A 21,546-nucleotide genomic window follows, 5' to 3' on the forward strand; every position below is an offset into this window, starting at 1 on the left:
TTATTGGTGTAGAAATATTGCAACCTCTTATAACGGCTATTATAAAACTTGGTTGAAGTAAATGAAACAAATACCAGATATTTCTGAAACCGAACACTACACACATAGGCGTAGGAGGCGGGGGAGGGCTACAAACCCCCTCCCCCCTCCCCCCAATATTTTTTTCTGAATATTCGGGCAATATGCTGAGAATTTGTCGGCCCCTACTGAAGGAAAAATAAATTGCAATACATAGCTACATGTAAATGAAATTAATTAAAAATCATCTCCTTGGTAATTAAAATAAAGTTCTAAGCTTGGCCGACTAATTAGCCATTACTAATGTAAAAGAGAGTTTTGACATAATTGGACCTCCATGCTTTTTCTCCATCTACATAAGACATTTCATTGTTTAGATGGGCATCCCGTGGTGTACTGCGCAACTTTCACGGACCGTACGGTACCCGATGGCATGCGATGCTTGCTTATATGATATTGACATGCTGAACGCGCGCGGAGCGCGCGAAAAATGTTAGCTATATTTTCGGGCAAGCCGTTACAGCTCCCAAATCAAATTGGGCTAATTCCCCTTTGACTACAAACACAGACAGTTTTGAAGCTGTTCATCCTGGAACGCCATTTTCATGCTCACTGATATGATTTGATATCTGCTGTTTACTTTACAAATTCGAACAGGCGCGTAGCGAGGAATTTGGCAATGGAGGGCGAAGTCTGCAGGCAAACTATCTAAGCGTAGCGCCACCATGTGTTAGCGCGAAGCGTACAAGAAAATTTTGGCCGAAAATGCCTCCCAGATCGCTGGAAATGACACTTCCCAGGCCTTGTTAGTTTTATCTAAGCATTTTCTATTTTGAAATTACTAGTCATATCATAAAAAAATATGCTCAGGGGGGGGGGTGGTCTCCCCTTCCCGAAATGCGTCATGTTCCCCGACGACTCGGTCGAGTTCGAGACCAGCCACAGTTGGTTTCATAGCACAATTGTACAATTGTTTAAGGCATTCATACACACACACACGCGTTATGATAGACCATATTAGAGTATATATATATATATATATATATATATATATATATATATACATTAGTGAGAGAGGAAAAATGAAAACGTCACAAATGGAGTTGTCGGTGTAAGGGGAGGGTGAGGTGCACGCCCCTTCCGAAATCCTCGATCCGTCACTGGCCACCCTGTGTATATAATAGGGATCAGCGCTATAATGATGTCACTGTTCCTCGTTCTCTTCCCGGTCTCTTGGCGTTTATCTTCTACTCCCTCCTTTTCTCCTTTTCTCTCTTTCTTCTTTTTTCTTTTCCCTTTCTTCCTCTCCTCCTCCTCTTTTTTCCCTTTATTCTTCTCTTTTTTTACCCTCCTCTTTTTCTTACCCGGGGGCGCGCGCCCCCAACGCCCCCCTGGATACGCGCCTGGTGACACTTAATATACTAACAATACACCAGAAATTTAAAAGAATTACCAATCACAAAATAAACATTTTTTTGTCCATATTTACACTTCAATGTAGTATATTTAATGTTATTCATTTACATAAGTTATTTAGCTAATGATTTCGACGCTTTTGATCACAAATCGGCTAAATATTAAAGGTCACATCGGATGGTCGCAAACAGGAACCATTCTACAATCAATGGGTCGATAGGTTTAAACGGACTTTGAATATTAAACATCTGCTTATATATATATATATACACTTCAGTGATGTTGATTAGTTTATCAGTTCATATATCTAATCGGTGACTACCTAATTAAATCAACATTAATTGTTTGTTGTTGTTCATATAATATGACTATTTCAATTGTATGCACGGTAATATAGACATTGTTTCAATTTGTGGGCAGATTTAAGCTTCAATCATAACTTCGCTTTGGTATTTGTGACTCTCTTCGTACTAACATGGAGATTGACGCAGCTCTCGAGAGAGCTAAGCCTTTAGGAAGAACACAAGCTGCAGTCTTAACAACATCTAGTTTCTTCACTGTCGAAATTGCTTGGTTGATTTTGAGTGTTGTATTTATTGCGGAGACACCACTGCACCATTGTGATGTTGGTACAAACACAACCCTACCAGAAACTGAAGACAATGTTTATGAATCGTGTGAAGAATTTGTGGACCCTGAATGGAAGAATGAGACAATGGCCTGTTCTGATGGATGGTACTATGACACAGAGTTATACGGTCATTCTATTGTCAGTGAGGTAAGTTTGACTATGTTATGTTTTTATATAGAAAACAAGGTGGTTGGTTTCAACAATGTTCAACACCAACGTCTGTGTTCTGGATGATTCACTAATGGAAACAAAAATTTAAGTTTAACATTTCATTAGGCACACTGTTGCAAAACCTCGAGTTGGATAAAAGGAATTTTAATATACTGAATCGCTAATATTTCATACTCGAGCGATTTCGTATATACTGTGTACAGTGTATCTAAAGTAGATAAGGTATATACTATTGGAAAAAAAACAGACATGTGAGAATCTTTCGTACTGGTTATTACCTACTTCAAGTAATGGATGACAAGTACGTCTGCGTGTTCTCAAATATGAAATGGCCAACACACTCAGCCGACGGTCGTCAAACTATAAACGGGGCGCGACCTAAAATAGGGTCGTGAAAAGGTTTCTGTGGGTGGCCGGAGTTTTCCAGACCTCGGAAAATTTATTAGCAGCTTTCGAAGCCTGCCAACGGATATCTTTATAATTTGTATAACATTAAATCCATAGTCCAAGCTGACCCTTCAAACTGTTCTGAGCATCAACAAATTCCGAGCCTATAGGTCGGGTACAGTGGGTCGTGGCAGTACCGCTGCACTGAAATCCGGAAACAAAATCTATGCTGCTCCGACAATTATGGTTTAATTTCACATAAGACCGAAGACAGGGTTCTCTGTTTTGTTCTAATCTGTTTTATTTACTACGTTTTGTCTCTGTTTCAGTGGGATCTCGTTTGTGATAAAGACAGCCTTGCAGGTCTCTCACAATCTATTATGCTAGCAGGGTTCGCTTTGGGGGCCATCATAACAGGCACGATTGCAGATAAATATGGACGGCGACTCATCACCATCGTATCCCTGGTGATATTCAACATTTTGGGAATTGCAGTCTCTTTCTCTCCAAATTATGCAACTTTCGTTACTTTGAGATTTTTCTTAGGGATATTTTCCAGGGTAAGCATTTTCTACATTACACGGGTTAATTTTCTGTTCCACACATGCACATCATTAATGGTATGTGCAACTTGAGCAGTATAACGTTTATATCGTTATATATCTGTTAACTACATATACATTCATCTGCGCTGTACAAGATGTTTAGCAAATAAGGCAGACACCCCAAAAAGAAGGGGAGTCCGGGCAGATCGGAGGGTGGTGGGAGGTAACAGAAGGGGGAGCCGGGGCTGATCGGAGGGTGGTGGGAGGTAACAGAAGGGGAGCCGAGGGCGGATTGGAGGGTGGTGGGAGGTTAGCGTGTCTAAACTTGACTATTGAAAAACTTAATGACTGGATAGAATCATTCAAACCATTCTTTATATCCCATGCAGAGCATTGCACTTCGGTTCTACCATAAAATACATGCGCTATTTTAATTCCTGTACCTAGAATTTAGCGTTTGACATTTTTCTGAAAACGACATTAGTCAACAATATATTTGGACTTTTCGTTACCCTTGCATACCTTCACTGCCTTACCCTACTTAGTCCTACCTTACTGAATACCAACATAATCCTATATTTTAACAAACAAAAGTTGAAATTATAATATAAGAAGTCGAAATTTGAGGGAAGAGTTGAAAATTTCGACATATAATAGCCGCAACTTCCAGAGCATATATACATATATATATATATATATATATATATATATATATATATATATAGCATATATATATATAAATATATATATATTGCCTATATATATAGCCTATATATATGTATATAGCATACATATATATATATATATATATATATATATATATATATATATATATATATATATATATATCGAAATTTTGAGAAGATAGGGATTGACACTTCTTGTCACTTTGACAAGCCCTGCAGGGCTTGTATGGAAAGTTGATTGTCATCTCAATGAAAATACATCTCCGTTTGGGTCAATATAGAGATATGAGATATATGCGTACACCTACTCACACGTACTAATAAGTATTTGTAGGCTATATATTTTATATGGCTAATACAGTCAGAGCCTTAGCCACTGGGGGCATCGTTGCCTCCTCACCATCTCCGCCCAATTTTTTGTGTAAAATGGCTTACATTTTATAGCACACGCACGCAAATGAGTAGACACGAATGTAGTGTAAATGGTGGAAATGATAACACCATTTTGTGCCCGAGTGACAACATTACTATAGTAAGACTAGAGGTATTTCTGATGCGGGTGGGGTAACTGTCGAATAATGGATGAGAGTGCAGAGAGCCGACGAGGGTATGAGCTCTGGTGAGAATCTAGGGGGGAGTTCCTGAATTTCGGAAATTTTACTTCTTGATAGATTTGATGTAATTTTCAAACGTGCATGTCAAAAGCGCAAATAGACGAATTTCTCGGACATTTATGTGGAGTGTATCTGAGTTTCCTGGTGGGGGAGGGGGGGGGCACGGGACTTACATATGTCGTTTCTACGTGGTGCTTTTCGAGCAAAAAAATATATATGAAATGTGTAAAATGTGATCACTGTACACAGTCTATTTCAACAAAGTTAAGGAAATGTTATTAGGTCTTTGATAAATTTTCTTAAAGTTATAAAATAAAAGTAACATGGCATGATAAGAACACACTGCCTTGTACGTTTGATAAGTAAGTAGCTGTTGTCGTTGTTTGCTTTCTGTATTCTTCTATTCTATCTCACCCTGAAGTTTAACTTGTTCCAGATTAATAGTATTTACAATATCATTACCTTATCTAGATATCTTCTATTAATACTCTATATTCCCGGGACTGTGCCAACTTGTCGAACCTTGTTCGAACCGACTGAGGGATGGAATGCTTACACGAGCGCATATATTTCATATTCATGTTGATGTATTCATGATGATGTATTGTGAATAATCATCACTGTTAAATGACGTTCAAATCAAACCGCTGTTTGTTTTCACTTCTAGCCAAGCAGAGCGTTTGTAGTATGCGCTCGTATCCCTTCTAGCATGGATAATTTATTAAAATGTGATTTTTTTTTAAAATATTTATTTAGAGTTCACTTGAGCAGTGGCTAGGGGAGGTCATGTTTTAAGGTCTCCTACCTGTCTGTCCCGTTGGGACTATTTACATAAACTGCGATTGTATATTTAATTCCAACCGAGTGAGGATGTCATTGGGCATGTAACTGTCAGAGTGACTCAACAAAGACCCGAATCATTTCATTACGATGGATTCATATTCAATAAATGTAATATTTTGTTTTTCTATCCCATCCCCCTTATCTGAGTGATTGGAATGGAACGCCAAAATATGTAAACGTTTTCATTTGTAAAAACAGCATAGAGTTACAATATTTTCATGTTTTTACCCACCTTGCACAAAATGAAATTCACAACTGGATTATATGGTGTTGCCCTTTGTGGGGTTTGTTCTTTGTTATTAACAATTTTGCTGAGTACAAGCGTTGATCAATACATCATTAACTCTATTTAATCATATTTTAGGCAATTCAACTACCGACTCTGATACTGCTGTTTGAATACCTCCTACCGAAGCACCGGGCCACAGTTGGAAATGCTCCAGGAGTGCTTTTTACTCTGGGTTTGATGGTGATGTCAGGACTGGCTTATTGGATCAGAGATTGGCGCCAATTCCATGCACTAATGATGACACCGACCATTTTAGCAATGACGTTTATTTGGTAATTTTATTGTATATCAAACTTAGATTTGTCGTTTTGAAAATTTCAGATTTATATTTTCGTAATCCATAGAAAGTTTGATCATGGTTTAAAGTAAATTTAACCCAAAGTTCGACGCTTCCACCCAGGGGATATTGTCCCAAGGGGAGCGGGATTCTTCCGGCTGTAACAGGGTCAACTACCTGCACAGAGATACCTGGTTGTTAGGCATATGATCTCCGTGTACCTCGTGATATATATAAAATTACAAAGAAATCACTATCCATTGACTGCAACAAACAATAGAAGTGAAACACATAAAAGCATAAGGAGTTAACGCAATTAGTGTATTTTGCAATTTAAAAGATAAGAAACATGATACATATTAAATTAGTCATAATAAGAACATTCAACTATATAAGAGCTGTTTTTCTCCCATCCAAGTTCGGAAAACTATTAGAGGAGGGGCTCACTCCTCGATCTAGACCGCTCAGCCGTCCGTCCGTCCGTTCTTGGGGCACATCCTGGCGTGGAAGGGACGGGCATTTATAACCAGGGCGTTAGTCACGTCCACCAAAACCCCAAACGAACCTGTATAAAACTTATTAGATAATTTCTAAAGATGATTTCGCCGACATACTAGACGGCTGAGGGCTGTCAAGTGAGTGGCCTAACTTAATTATCCAATATAAGCAATACAATGGGGCTCAATACCAACTACAATATTAGACAAATCAGCAATAAGTACATGCTATCATTAAGGTTAAATATAAATGAAATGTTTCCAGTAAATAGCATAAGTTATAAAGCTAACATATAGCCGACGTGGCAGTCAATGATGGATACCATGCAGTAAGTCTCAGTCAAGTGCTAATTGCCCTAAACCCAACTACTAGCATGTTTCTAATAGACAACTTAATGCCCATATATTCCCTATATAATCAGATTCTCTCATATGCATAGCATGGATACCACCAACAGTAGCAAAACTATTTAGGGTCAACCTCTGACACGAACTGTCACCAAGGGAACCAAAGAACATAATCAGCTAAACGGGATTCCATAAAAGATAAATCCTAATATACAGGTAGCACGTAGGCTTATAGTGTAACCTATAGAGTACACAATACAGATATAATTGATACAATGTGGTAAACAACATTGGCTATATGTTCCTATCGAAGGGGACACATCGCTACTAGACAATACACAATTGAATATAAACTATATCAATTTATGGTATGACCTTAAATTAAACACAATACATCTCTGTATGCTTCGAGCCATCACAGACTAACTAGAATATTATTTAACTAAGAAGATTACTTCTTGAAAATACAAAGTGATTCGTACCTGTCCAGAAATTATTAGATAATTTCTAAAGATGATGTCTCCGACATCCTAGACGGCTGAGGGCTGTCAAGTGAGTGGCACTCATGACTGGTATAAACTGGACTTTCTATCGAGCCAGCTGAAAGTACCCTAAGACAATACAACTTCCTGCTTAGCCCAAATATAGGGAGATAAATGAACCATCTGATCTGCTAACCCATAATCAGAAAACACCAACATTACTCAATAACCAGTAAAATACCAGATGTAAACAACTCAGTGACGTAGTCCCAGAGAATGAGCACATATGCACAGAGGTGGACACAAGAGTCACATGTTTCCTGAAGATCTAAATCTCTTGTGACAGTGAAGCCCTTGAATATGTTGGCTTATGGGTTGGGTATAGTGGTATACCCCTCTTGGTACACATGAAGGACAAGGCAATTTCATTCCAAGAATAAAGGCATAGTCAAATAGAATATGTAGGGGGAACCTATAGCACAGGGAGGTTGAATCTAAATCCTAGTAACTTCTAATTTACAAGAATATTAGGGGTGTTACATAAAGATCAGAGAATCATTTTACAAAACCGTCACAGTGGTTTAATACGACAATGCGACATTAGTTTATGGAGTGATTCAAAAATAATACCGCATTCTCTGCAAGTGCGGTACATCCCTTAGAAGAAACTGCGGCTAACAACTGATCCACTATACTTATGTTTAAACCCTTTAGATACATTGAAGCTGTTTTACTCTTTATAATAAATGAAGGATACAATAATTATATTTTTCCCGGTAAAACCAAGTGATGTGGAAATTCGTTAAATACTAAGAATATCACGTATAGTCGTATCATGAACAAGCGCACCAATCGATATATTACCCTTTAGGCTTTATAATATCATGATTATTGCGGTTTCTTTAATTTATAAGGTTGCAGCCGGAGTCCGTGCGTTGGTTACTCTCACAAGGTAAATACGAAGAAGCTGAGAAGTGGATGCAGAAGTGTGCAAAGTTCAACGGAGTGAAGGATTTCCCAAGTCCCGCGTTGAAGCTAGCAAACAGAAATCTTGAGGAAACAGAGGGTGACTCCAAAGACAAGAAGAAAGGAGGATCCATTACTCAACTTTTCAAACCACCGACGCTTGTTGCCACTTTGATAATTTCCTGGCTGTGGTAAGGGCAAAACGTGCAATTAACTCTCCAAAATGGAATCGAAACCCCCTCTAAGGATACAATGTTAGGGACACATTCTTCCCTTAAACCACCCAGCTCTTTACACCACTGCCCCTTCCAGTCAGACAATAAGAAGAGTCTGCAATTATAACAATAGACCATAGGTACCACGGTAATAAAAATGACATGATTTAATGAGGATTAGGCTATTTAAAATATGTGATAGGCAAAGTATTTACAGCTCCTCCAAGTTAGCAAAAGTAAACATAAAGCAGACTAGTAAACGAGAGAGGATAGAGGATAGAGTAAGACTAGAGTAAAGAATACAAGCAAATACATTTCAGACTGGCAGCGTTAACAAAAATAAGACAATCTAGTGTCAGCCAAAGGAGGGGAAACTTCACTGGGCGCTATCCCAGCCCTGGCAATACCACCCTCCAGAGTACCTATAGCAATAAAAAGACAAAATTCCCTTCCCGGTGGCGAGATTTTTTTTCCCAGCGCGGTAAAGGCCATCATTTGCATACCTCGCTTCTCATTTGCTGGGGTCCGTATACATAAGATTCATTACAATATCAACTATCAGCCGAAGCCTCCTCCCAGTTCATAAATTTGGGCTTGTCTAGGGAAGATTTTAAATTATTCTTAGCATAAGTTTTATTAACTAGGATACAACTAGGATTTCCGAGTGTTAGGACCACTCCGAAGAGTCCTTAATTAATTCTTCCCCAATGTGTGCATCAATTAACTGTATGGTCCATTTATACATATCCAACCTTTAGTCATTCCAATTTATTCTGTGTGGATCGATTCGAATTACTACCAGAAGTTCTCCTGGCTCGAGTCATTGCACAATCTCTATATGGGGAATAGGTCACAAGTCCTTTTCGAGTGTTTCCATATTAAAGAAAGGGTGACTTGGGTCATGTCTCTTTACTGTTGTTTATTTATAATTAAATCAAATTTAATTTCTACTTATACATGAATACAAACACTGATACAGCAGATAGTATGTCATACGAACTATATTATAATAATACTGATATGATCTGATTAAAGTCTAAAGTCATTCACATTCGATCTCCAATGAGGTCGGATAGATGCCAATAAGTAACCAATAAGATTATTGTTTCCCTTGCATACTTCAATGTATATCTTCAGAGGATTTTGTTGATATGACAGGGCTACGATTCCAAGTAGTTGCATTTTCTCTAAAATTACAGAACAATATATAAAATCCTACCAGATCCACTGGAATCACTAGTTTACATTGTTCCATATGAACGCTCCAATTCTATCTCAGCCATTAAAGGTGCGAATAATTCTTACAAGTTAAGTGACAATGATAACGTTCGGCCCGATTCTTACAAGCGAAGTTAGCTATATAATGAACTAGTTGGGATATTTGTTTTATAATACTGTATATGTTCATGCGAGGCTTCAAAGCCCTTGTATTGGCAGTATGGGCAGTATGAGTATCATGTTTCTATAACATAGATATTCGAAAGCATGGTACCGTATGATAGTACAGTTTACAGTGGTGCTAACATTACAAAATATGAATTTATCGCAGATGTAATAAAAACGGTTGCATTTGATTTAAAAAATAATTTGCTTTTTTGCTAACTTAGTCAGTAGACTTTTCTCGTGATAGCGTAATTCAAAAATCTATCGATACAGTTGGTGTTCAGTCTCGGAACCAGTGGAGACACCGCTGCCCCCCCCCCCCCCACATTGCCACCGCCAATCTAAGTTTACGTTTCGACCTAATTATAGACCTCACTTGTAGTCTAAATTAAATTAAACTTTAATTTGCCGACGGATTAATTTTGTCACGTCTACTGGGAGTCGGCTTCAATGACCCAAGATGACCCCCATCCTCCCGTTATGTAATCCTGGATACGCTCATGGTGATCAAATGTTATATGTAGCACAAACCCTTGTTGCATTAAAGTGATGTATTGTTTTTACAGGATAACGTATGCTTTGGTATATTTCGGCTTTGCGTTAACTACTGGTACCCTGGCTGGTGATCCGTATCTTAACTTCTTCCTCAGTAGTCTGGTTGAACTACCAGCTCGAATTCTACCTTTATTTATCATAGAACGGTACGTAACGAAGTTTGTATACTTTCTCTCTAAACTATAACTGTAGGTATAGTGTATTATATGGGCAACCTTCCATACCGTCGGGTTACGGGAAAGGTGTCGATTTGTTAGCGTCGAGTAGAAGAGACTGAGGAGAGGGTTCAGAAGTCGGATCTATTATGCTTTGCTAAGAAAGCCAGAATAACTTTCTCGATCACTCCCCGAAAAACGAAGAAAAGTACCGTTTTGATGTTTCGTTCATTTGTTCTCTTCTTCTCTCAAATAAATGTAGAATTATATATGTTAAAATAGTATCAATCACACGTAGACATTATACAGCCTTTTTAAACATGCCGGCCGAATAATGTTTAAAAGGGATCGTGGGACCTTCCGTTTCGAGTACAACATCAAATCTGCCCAAAGTCTCTACTAGTTTCACAAAAGCCTACACTGCAATTTAAGATATACTATTCAGGTGCGTATCCAGGGGGGGGGCGTTGGGGGCGCGCGCCCCCCGGGTAAGAAAAAGAGAAGAGAAAAAAAGAGAAGAAAAAAGGAAAAAAGAGGGGAAAAAAGAGGAGAAGGAGAGGAAGGAAGGGAAAAGAAAAAGAAGAAAGAGAGAAAAAGGAGAAAAAGAGGGAGTAACGCAAACAGCAGATATCACATCATACCAGTGAGCATGAAAATGGCGTTTCAGAATGAAAAGCCTCAAAACTGTCCGACTTACCTGAAAAAATAACCAAAAATTTTCGCGCGCGAAGCGCGCGTTCAACGTGTTCATGTCAATATCATATAAGCAAGCATCGGTTATTACATCGCATGCCATCATGTACCGTATACGGTCCGTTAAAATTGCGCAGTGTACCGCGGGATGCTAATGTAAACAACGACATGTCTCATGTAGATGTATAAAAAGCATGGAGGTTCAATTATGTCAAAACTCTCTTTTACATTAGTAATGGCGAATTAGGGCCTGCACCCCCGCCGCGCAGTGGCGGAGCGTCCATATGGTCAGGGGGCGGATGCCCCCCCCCCCCCCCGTGACGGACTAAAATGGACTGCTGGCGCCTTTTTCAGCTCTTTACCACTTTTTAATTATTCTAGATTATTGACTTTTTTATTGCGCTCTCATCTACTTATTGACATTTCTCACATTTTGTTGGTGTAATTTGGAGATGACACCTTATTCTTCGTTTATCTGCAAATTAGCCAGGCCCGGAAAGGGTCATTTCCTGCGATCTAGGGAGTATCTTTACTCAAAAATTTTATGTACGCTACGCGCCAACCAGTGGTGGCACTCCGCTTAGATAGTGTCGAAAGCGCCCCTTCAGACCATTCTCGCCACTCCTGACCAATACCCCTAGCTGCGCCACTGCCGCCGCGCCTCCTACGCCTATGTGTGTAGTGTTCGCTTTCGGAAATATCTGCTATTTTTTCATTTCCTACAACCAAGTTTTATAATAGCCGTTATAACAGGTTTTAATATTTCTACACCAATTAACTGTGTCTGAATTTTCGAAAATTTCTGACCAACATTCTACATCACACTTCCCTCTACTCGTGCAATTTTGACCGGTCTGTTAGGGGTTGAAGGAAGTTTTTTTCTATATTGGTTGTCCATAGATGAAATTTTATACAAGATTATGGGTATGTTTTGAAGTGAGTTTATTCACGAGAAATGTGAATTTTCAAATTCTGAACAAATATGGGGCTTAAAACCTTGAAAAGTGGGGCTGACGGGTATTGTGGGCCGCGACGTAGAATCACCTACAAAAGCAAAGACCCACAGGAGATGCGATCAGGTCGAACATGATGTGTGCCGGGTTGACAATCTTCAAAAAGGTATGGATGGAAAAAAAAAACTATTAGGAATACTTGGTTCTCAGGCAAAAAGTGTACATCTGGTTGGTCATTTCAAGCCCGAGAAGTGCCGTTTCCGGTGATCTGGGGGGTTTCAAAACAAGAAATTTTCTTGTACGCTGCGCGCCATTCGATGGTGGCGCTCCGCTTAGATAGTAATTCGCGCCCCCCGGGTTTGAAAATCCTAGATACGCGCCTGCTACTATTACGTGATAGTCTTGACAATTACTTTATTGGTATAATTAAAGCACATTCTTTTAATTGATTGTTATATATCTTTTTGCGTGTTGCTCCAACGAGCCATTCACGAGCGAAAATGAGAACTTTACAAAACAGCTCCGCCTACATACGTGACGTCAGCGATGTACCTAAACCACCTAGCATCTTAAAATCAAAACTTGGCTTAATGCTTGCGGTAAACAATGTTTCCCAGCTCTTGCCAAGTCGTATAAGCCAAACGGAATTTAAACTTGGTCAATATGTTAGGTTAATCAACATACCAAGCGTTCCTCCAAGTTACCTTGTTTACAAGGTTTGTAGACATTGAACTGAACATTGAACATTGAACAGAAACAAGTAGGGATCTTGTACTCGAGAAGGTGGATACACATATCAAACTGTATGAGGTTCATCCAAGTTTTCTTTTTTTAGTTATCATATTTACACGGTTTCAAAGTTTGCCCACTGTTGACCTCATATGACCTTTGGCCTCCGCAAAAAAAAAAAATAGGCTTTATGTAATCAATATGGTTAATCCACATGCCAAATGTAAGATAATCCAAGCTATACTGTAAGAGTATAGTGTTTACAAGAGTTCAGTCTTTTACCTCTGTTGACCACAATGCCTGGAATTACGTTAGGACAACTTTGCTGTGGTAACGTTCTTGATGTGTGTATATGGTACCTGTGATTTGTAACTTTTATATTTACTGTATCATTTGCATATTTATAATGTCTTTGGCAATGAAATTCTACATACACAGAAGGAAGATAAAGTTGCTTCTTCTGCACACAGTATGTATTAAATATGCTTTTCTGTTATTTCCACTTTGTAAATGTTGAATTTATAATTTTTTATATTTATATAAAAATATTAATTCTGATCTTGTGTTCTTTCGGTTGAGATATCATGTTTTCATTGTTGTCCTATTTAGCCAGTTGCTTGTATCCAAAACACTGCGCATAAATATGTCACATTTATGACATATAGCCAACCTTCCCTTCTTGTGTATTTACAATCTAAACGTCTCACAAGTCACATACTGAGACGCACAACCATACACACGTCGGCATGACTGTAAATATTACGATTACTATCATCGAAATCAGAGAGAGGGATATTAAGAATCCTCTTCCCTTGTACAATCTTTCTGATTCTGTTTTTTTTTCTTTGAAGATCAAATCCTGAATGGAGGTGTCCGCAATGCTCAAACTGTTTTCTATATGAAATGTTCCCAACTTATTTCTATCCGCGGTACTTCAATTTTCAAACAGGCTCAACAATAATGTCCATTTTCGATTGTCATGTATAGTTGGCCTTGATTAGTCAAAAACATTTTCCACACCTTATGGTATATTTTATGTTTGTCTTAACACTTGCTGCTTCTTTTCGTCTGCAGATTCGGAAGGCTAATCCCTCTTATTTCGATTTTGTTATCTGCAGGAGTATGTATGATAGCAATAATTGTAGTACCGATTGACGTAGGTATGTGATGTAACACAAATTCGTATTTTAATTGTGTACCGTAATGAAACCAGTCCAATAAAGTCATACCATGGTAATAAACTGAAAATTTGCGCCTATTTAAAGGGAGTGAAGACTCGCGCACAAAGATACTTCTGATGCCAGTAATCTGACCTAGTTTCGTTTGAGGTGTAACAGAAGTATTAGACACCACCATCGATCCCAGAAAATACACACACAGCTTGCTACCGTCGGTATTTAGACACTAGTGTACAGTCAATACATGCAGCTACGGTCAATACCCACGACACAGTGTACATAACAGCGATGGACATCTCAGGTCTAGATGAAAGATAACAAGGTATCACGTTTCATTACTGTCTGCATTTTGTAGCGACAAGAAAAAAACTTCACTTGCAAGCAACGGAAAGTTAACTCTTTTTTTCAGAGGGTGGCACGCGGTGTGGAGCGAGTCTTCAAAGCATTATCATACGATCGCAATGAACAATGGTTTCTTGCAAAACCAAGATATCCTGCGTATGACAATAAATTTCCATTGTTACATGACAGCACAATCCCCTATTTGGTAACGAATCACATCGACGCATGGATATTTATACAACTGTCGGAATGTACACGCATCAATTTCAAAAACTAAAAACAAATCAAGTTTATGTTGCGCTTACATATAGAGAATATGCATTTTTGCAATTTTTAAATAACACCTTAGCTAATTAGGGATATATTTGCATTTGTAGCAGGTGGATGGCTTTTATCCTCGCTGGCCCTGCTTGGGAAGTTCCTAACGGTGTGTTCCTATGCAGCGATAACCCTAGTCACCTCCGAGTTATTTCCAACCACGTTAAGGTGAGTTCGCATGGGTCTCCTTCGGTCATTATTTCTCCAGCTGGGTTAAAATATATCATCACATATGAATAATTACAATTCAATCATTACATGGATAACTGACTCTTATCGTGATGTAAGAGGTGTTGGAATCGCATAGTCCTACGCCCAGACAGAGAACCACCAACTTAATTAAGTTCATGCATGAGTATTACCGTTAAGGAGGTTTTTGCAAAACACTTATTGAACTCAGTCCAGGATGTATTTCTATATCACTTTCATGTTTTGAGAAAATTACCTTCAAACAGCTGAGTGTCATCATTTCAAGTGACTGGACTGTATAGTCTTATACAGAGATTGTTGTGGGGTAAGTTCCTCGGATGCAAAAGAAACTCCACAAGAAAACAGAAGACATTTATGGTCTCAAATTATATGTGTACAAATTAGTAAAATTTGCCGAGGAAAAATGGTGTTGCAACTTGCATGTCATCCTAAGGTGCGCAAATTGGTGTTTAAAGTGTAACCCTCGCCGACATTAACCAAAGCTTCAGAAAATTGTAAATAACCAGAAATATATGTAGAGTTATCATAAGTTACTGCATGGTTGAATTAGGACACGTGATGGACGAGAAAGGGAGATGGGCAACAATGACTACTCTGAAACCTGGCGATCAACTAAACATTACCATGGCATATAAGGCTCAAGAATGAGTGGCTCAAAAAGTGCCATCTCAGGTTAACAACCTTGCGATCTAAAATATGGACTGATTACGACTCTTTCATAAAATACAAGTACGCTATGGGCGTACAAATCGTTGTTCGGTTCAGTATCAGTCAACTGGTGCTTAGAAATCGACTTACAAGGATTAAACTTAGAGGAATTTACCGTACTTATCACTAACTAAAGGTTCTTGTTGGTTCTGGTCGACCTGACTCTTGCACATGTCTTACAGCTTCTTATCTTCGCCACGAGGCCTGGTAAGAAAACTGCATGAATACACAGAGAAGAACGGATGTCCCCAACGACATGTGTTGACAAAAAATGACAACGTGACTGTTGACGATTTACGCTACACAAGCATCGAAAGTCACATCATGGGTGTATTACCCTGATGTAGTAATTAACGTCCTCCATCATGTAGTGCCGACAAATAGGAAGTTCAGATATGAATTGACGGAAAATAATAATTTCAGACGTTTTGGCTTTGCTACATATGCTGTTTAACATTTGAAAAGTCCTCTGTGCGTAATAAAAAAGGGATGGATTATTATAATTCACGAAAACAAATTTCATATCTTTTCAGACTTGCGGGAATGGGTTTTGCTCAGCTGATTGGTAACCTAGGAAGTATAGCATCACCCATACTCATTTATCTGGTAAGTTCAAGGCTACAGTAGGCCTACTAGTTGCAAATGTTCTATAGTCCGATACGCCATTCGTTTTACACATAAGTTGAGGCGAAAGTCATCATTTTTACGAAACCTCCATTCAATGATCAAAATAATACAGAACATGGACATTGAATCTCCATTACCTACATTCTTTTCCCATATAGGCTAGGCCTATATTTGGCTTTCAATTCGAGATCCATAGGCCTATTGTTTCGGAGACCAGTTACAATATAAAGAAATCAAAAACATTTATAAATGAACAACTTAGCTCTGAACCATTCTGTTTAGTCTTCTCGATCTAACATTCCAATGCTTTCATCACACATTGCGAGTTTGTTTGTTAACAATATATTTGAGGATCTATTGACACCTAAATCATCTGTTCTCTTTTAACAGGACAAGTTTGTTCCCGATCTCTCGTTCATGATTATGACGGCGTCCGCTTTTCTGGCAGCTTTTCTTTGTCTTTATTTACCAGAAACAAAGAATACAGTCCAGCCTGAGACTCCTGAAGATCTCCAAATATTATTCGATTCCAAAACACTTTTTTCACGTCTCAGAAAAACTCAACCACCTCATGATGACGTGTCAATAAGTACTAACCAAAGTAAAATGGAAGAGAAATTAGAGGAAAATATGACAAATGAAGAAGGCCCAAACGAAAATACGATGAATGGAATAAATGATGAGCATATAAATGAAGGAGGAGGAGGAGGAGGAGAGAATGCTGGCTTTGAAGAGGATACTAACATGTGAGGAAGGGTCGTCGTTATCGTGGTGATGGGGAACTGGTCTATATCATATTCCCTTTCATTAATTGTACTAATGCATGGGACGCAAAATGGAGCGGTGACTTAATAATGAAATACTAAACTCAATCACTTAAGTAATTATATAAAAAAGTCTTGAAGAGCTAATTCTCAGCAACCACAGTGTTTTTATAACATTATAAAATTGTCGTCGTAACGTCATGCCAAAATTAACTCATAAAAAAAAAGCGAATAAGTTTGATCTCAGCTGAAAGCTTTCTGCTGAGGTATAGCTATATCGCGCGATTTCTGTCACTTTTTGCCAGTCTGTTTGGACTACTCCTGTTCCGTCATATAATTCATATTTCATTCGATTTAGCCGAAATTTCGCGAGAGGTTTGTGTGAATTAAGCTTACATACACGCTATCATAATTTATGTAAAATTATGAAAATGCTATCCCCTCTAGAGCTTCTATCGAAATAAGCTGAAAATGATGTGGATATAACGTTTGAATGGTGGTGAACCATAGTTAGTGAACATCAATGTTTCCACAATCAACAGAAGGACGGGTAACGACGGTATCCACTAACGCTGACGTCAGCACCTCTCAAACAATTACATTTGTCGGAGTCGGGTTGCATTATTCTTGCTGCTATTAAATATCTCAAGTCCAACAGTGATCAAGCTCTGGGCGAAAAATTTGAAAAACGCATGCAGAAGTGAAGCTGATATATAACCCCAGCCTTTAGTCAGGGATATGCTCCTTAGTCCCATACACAATATTCAGCAGTTGTCATGGCTTACAAGCTGAGGCTTCAGTCGGCCTTCAATAGGGTTGTGCTCCCTATATGCATACCCTGTAGTCCCTAAGTAATAGTCATCCCTCAGTTCGTGCAATGCTGGCTAATGGTAGACTATACCTCAGCTCTTGGTGGGATGGGGGTTTTCTGTATCACTTTTTTTACATTGTGGTAAACTAGTGTGTATGTGCGTAAACAATATAGACATAAGTATTTAACTGGTAATTTCTTTATTTTAAATGAGATATACCGATGTCTGGCTTTCCGTCAAACCGACAGGCCTAGTTCTGTACATAAAACTGTAAGCAGCTGTATGAATCCTCTATTATCTATTTATCATATTGGTTTTAATCTCAGTTAAGCAAACAACACAAATGGCTTAACTTTGAACCTAAATATCGTACAAACTTAAAAACATCAGACAAGGACGAATCTAAAATTGCAAATCTCTTAAAAGGAAAGGCTCATTCATTTCTGCTTGAAATGGGCTTAAAATTACTCTAAATGTATATGCCAATGACTTGGTTTCACTGAAAGATTGCTTGGATCCCATGGAAATGGCTCTTATATTCATCTCGAAAATCCCAGCCAAAGGTGCCTATCGTTTTCTTATAACGAAATCAAGGTTTGATTTACCACTGGGCCAGGTGGGCCCGGACCAAAGGAACCTATACGTTAAGAATTTATATTAACAAAAACTTCTTTTTTTCTGTCTTCATAAAATCTTCCTTAAGCAAAGAATAATACGAGCCTAGGTCCGGATCGAAAACTGAATGAGACCGCTGCTCCATCTACGCAAAAGCATATAAAATGCGCGCAATGATTTAATTGTAAGCAGCGATTGCCTCGGTTGCCCCAAGGACAGTCAAACCCATTCTTGTGAATATAAATTATGTAGAAGTATGCAGAAGTAATGGGTGAAATTTTATGGGAAGTAGTAAGCAGAACTTATGAGTCAAGTCATTACTATGCATGGACTCGTCAATGAGTCAAGTCATTACTTTGCATGGACTCACCCATGAGTCAAGTCCTAGCTATGCATGGACTCATCGATGAGTCAAGTTATTACTATGCATGGACTCACCAATGAGTCGAGTCATAACTTTGCATGGGCTCACCTATGAGTCAAGTCATTACTATACATGGACTCATCGATGAGTCAAGTCATTACAATACATGGACTCACCGATGAGTCAAGTCATTACTATGCATGAACTCACCGATCAGTCAAGTCATTACTACGAATGCAATTCACCAATGAGTCAAGTCATTACTATGCATGGACTCACTGATGAGTCAAGTTATTACTATGCATGGACTCACCAATGAGTCAAGTCATAACTATCCATGGACTCACCTATGAGTCAAGTCATTACTATACATGGATTCACCGATCAGTTGTCATTACTATGCATGGACCCACCAATGAGTCAAGTCATTACTATGAATATAACTCACCGATGAGTCAAGTCACTACTATACATGCAACTCACCTATGAGTCAAGTCATTACAATGCATGAACTCACCGATCAGTTAAGTCATTACTATGCATGGCCTCACTGATGAGTCAAATCATTACTACGAATGCAATTTACCGATGAGTCAAGTCATTACTATGCATGAACTCACCGAACGGGGGAACATAAACCCATTTATTATTTTGGCACCGAATGACATAGAAACAGTAACATCAATTGCTAGCAGAAGTTTTTACATTTTGAGGTTTTCTTGTCTATGCTTCGATCCTTTTTGTCCAACTTGTAAAACAAAGCAAATTGGATTGTGCAAACTCTCCATGAAAATACTGAAGAAACTATATAGACTGCTATCACATTTTCATACTGCCAAAATGCGGATCACGAAATAACATCGGACGATTTTAATGTGAAGTTGTTTGAATATCCAAACGCCGTGCACTCACCACACTAAAAAAGCCTCGCTACACATTTTCCCTTTCTTATATTTCTATAGTTGAATATTTGTTACACTTATTATTAAATTTAAAATCGTAACATACGCAAATGTATGCGAAGTTAGTGCACTATGCTAATGTTGTGTTTAATGAAGTCTCTACAAATATTATTTTCCTAACTCTTTGAAATACTTCATTTGGCCACTTTGTATGGTTTCAGTGATAATTTGATATTATGTACAATCACTCGTTTACTTTGTTCAACTTTGATTGCATTCTGAAAATTATACTGTGCTGACTTTTGCGGGGTGAATAACTATTTCGGTTCATACTAATTAATCTTCAGCTGACCTATTTCAAATATGAATTTGTATTTCCTTGAGGTTGAAAGCTTCTCTGTGTTCATAATGAAATGTGGCGAATTTCACTGTAGCTCGGTAGAGATGGTACTATCGTTGCCGGGGGAAATTGTTTGGTAGGCTATTTCGGAAGCCTAGCTCCAAGAAACTCCACGCGAATTAATGATTTAAAACGTTCTGTCGATTAATTCTCTCGTGACAATTAATAGTTTAATTAAACGTTGTGAAATGACTTCAAGATACTGATTGGAAACAAATAGGTATAAATTATATGGCCATATTATACTGATCATAAATACTGGATGTTTCCTTTTCAAGAACTTATTTGCCTCTATAGAAACTGTTCAGAAGTTGCAAAGCTTGGGGTCACATGTGATGAGGTCTGATCGATGATTGGTTCTATATTACCTACTTCGGAACATCATTAATATTCATAAAATCCATCACTGAATGAACCAATCATGATTAAGTAAAAAACAAAACGTGTTCATAATTTTTGGTTATGTTGGTAATTTCTTGTCTGTAAAAACAGGCTCCTAAGATAGACTTCTGACAATGGACTGAACAATATCTAATGTATTTCTTTATTCGGGAGCCATGGGAATTAACGAGGGGGGGGGTGGGGACTTGAAGGTCAAAGTGCAAAGGGCTAAATACCTTACAGGAGATTGACAGGAACTTAAAGGAGGCATAATATCACTTTATGATAATAAGGTCACCAAAATGGGTTTGATAATATTCATGATTAGAGTTGAAGGATAACACCCCACAGCCTATAGAACAGAAAAGAAAATGCAGAAATGTATGCAAGTTTGAAAGAACTACATAATTATATGTCATTATTAAGCACTTAGTTTATATGTATTCAAAATTGACTAGAAAAGAAAAGTTACAATTACATCGGTTGAATGTCAATTCAGTTTTGTCCTCATTGTAAATATTGCAAATTTAGAGGGTTATGGGGGGGAGGGGGGGTTCACATTATCTTTAAAATGTTCCTGAATTTCAATTGTCTTCTATATTCAGCTTGCTCAATGGCCCTTTTGACATCAATTCCTGAAGACCAACATGGCAGGTAGATTATTGATTAACAACTATGTGAATAAAGACCAGACAAAGCCAACCAATGGAAGAAAGACATATAACATTTTAGCTGAGTACATTTATTGCAATTTGGCAATCAAAATAGCGACATATTTCATAAATGAATCTACTTTTTAATCTATTACAAAGAAATTGTGTAAAGGGATTATAAAACTGTATAAGATACATACATATTAAATGCATAAATGATAACCTTGTTTTAAATGACAGCCATTATCAATGACCCTCACCCTCCCTTCCCTCCCCCATTTCACATATTACCAACAATATCAGAGTGCTTAATTTACTCAAATCTATCTAAGCAATAAAAATTTAAAGCAAAAAAAACTGACTTACCAATCAAAGCATTTACAAAACAAAATTATCCCACCAAGAATATATAGTACTGA

At 38.1% G+C, this 21,546-nt stretch overlaps 1 protein-coding gene across 1 annotated transcript; it reads left to right on the forward strand.

The window, feature by feature from the left end:
- The first annotated feature begins 1,736 nt into the window (after window positions 1-1,736).
- On the forward strand, window positions 1,737-21,363 carry LOC139972082 (organic anion transporter 3-like). Its single transcript, XM_071979000.1, has 9 exons — window positions 1,737-2,212; window positions 2,953-3,183; window positions 5,676-5,872; window positions 8,119-8,361; window positions 10,335-10,469; window positions 13,928-14,013; window positions 14,751-14,859; window positions 16,143-16,215; window positions 16,627-21,363. Exons 1-9 carry the CDS (start codon window positions 1,910-1,912, stop codon window positions 16,984-16,986), a joined length of 1,737 nt encoding a protein of 578 aa, XP_071835101.1. The 5' UTR covers window positions 1,737-1,909; the 3' UTR covers window positions 16,987-21,363.
- The last annotated feature ends 183 nt before the right edge of the window (window positions 21,364-21,546 follow it).

This window comes from Apostichopus japonicus, chromosome 8 (genome assembly GCF_037975245.1).
Source record: "Apostichopus japonicus isolate 1M-3 chromosome 8, ASM3797524v1, whole genome shotgun sequence".
In the NCBI taxonomy this organism is placed as follows: Eukaryota; Metazoa; Echinodermata; class Holothuroidea; order Aspidochirotida; family Stichopodidae; genus Apostichopus; species Apostichopus japonicus.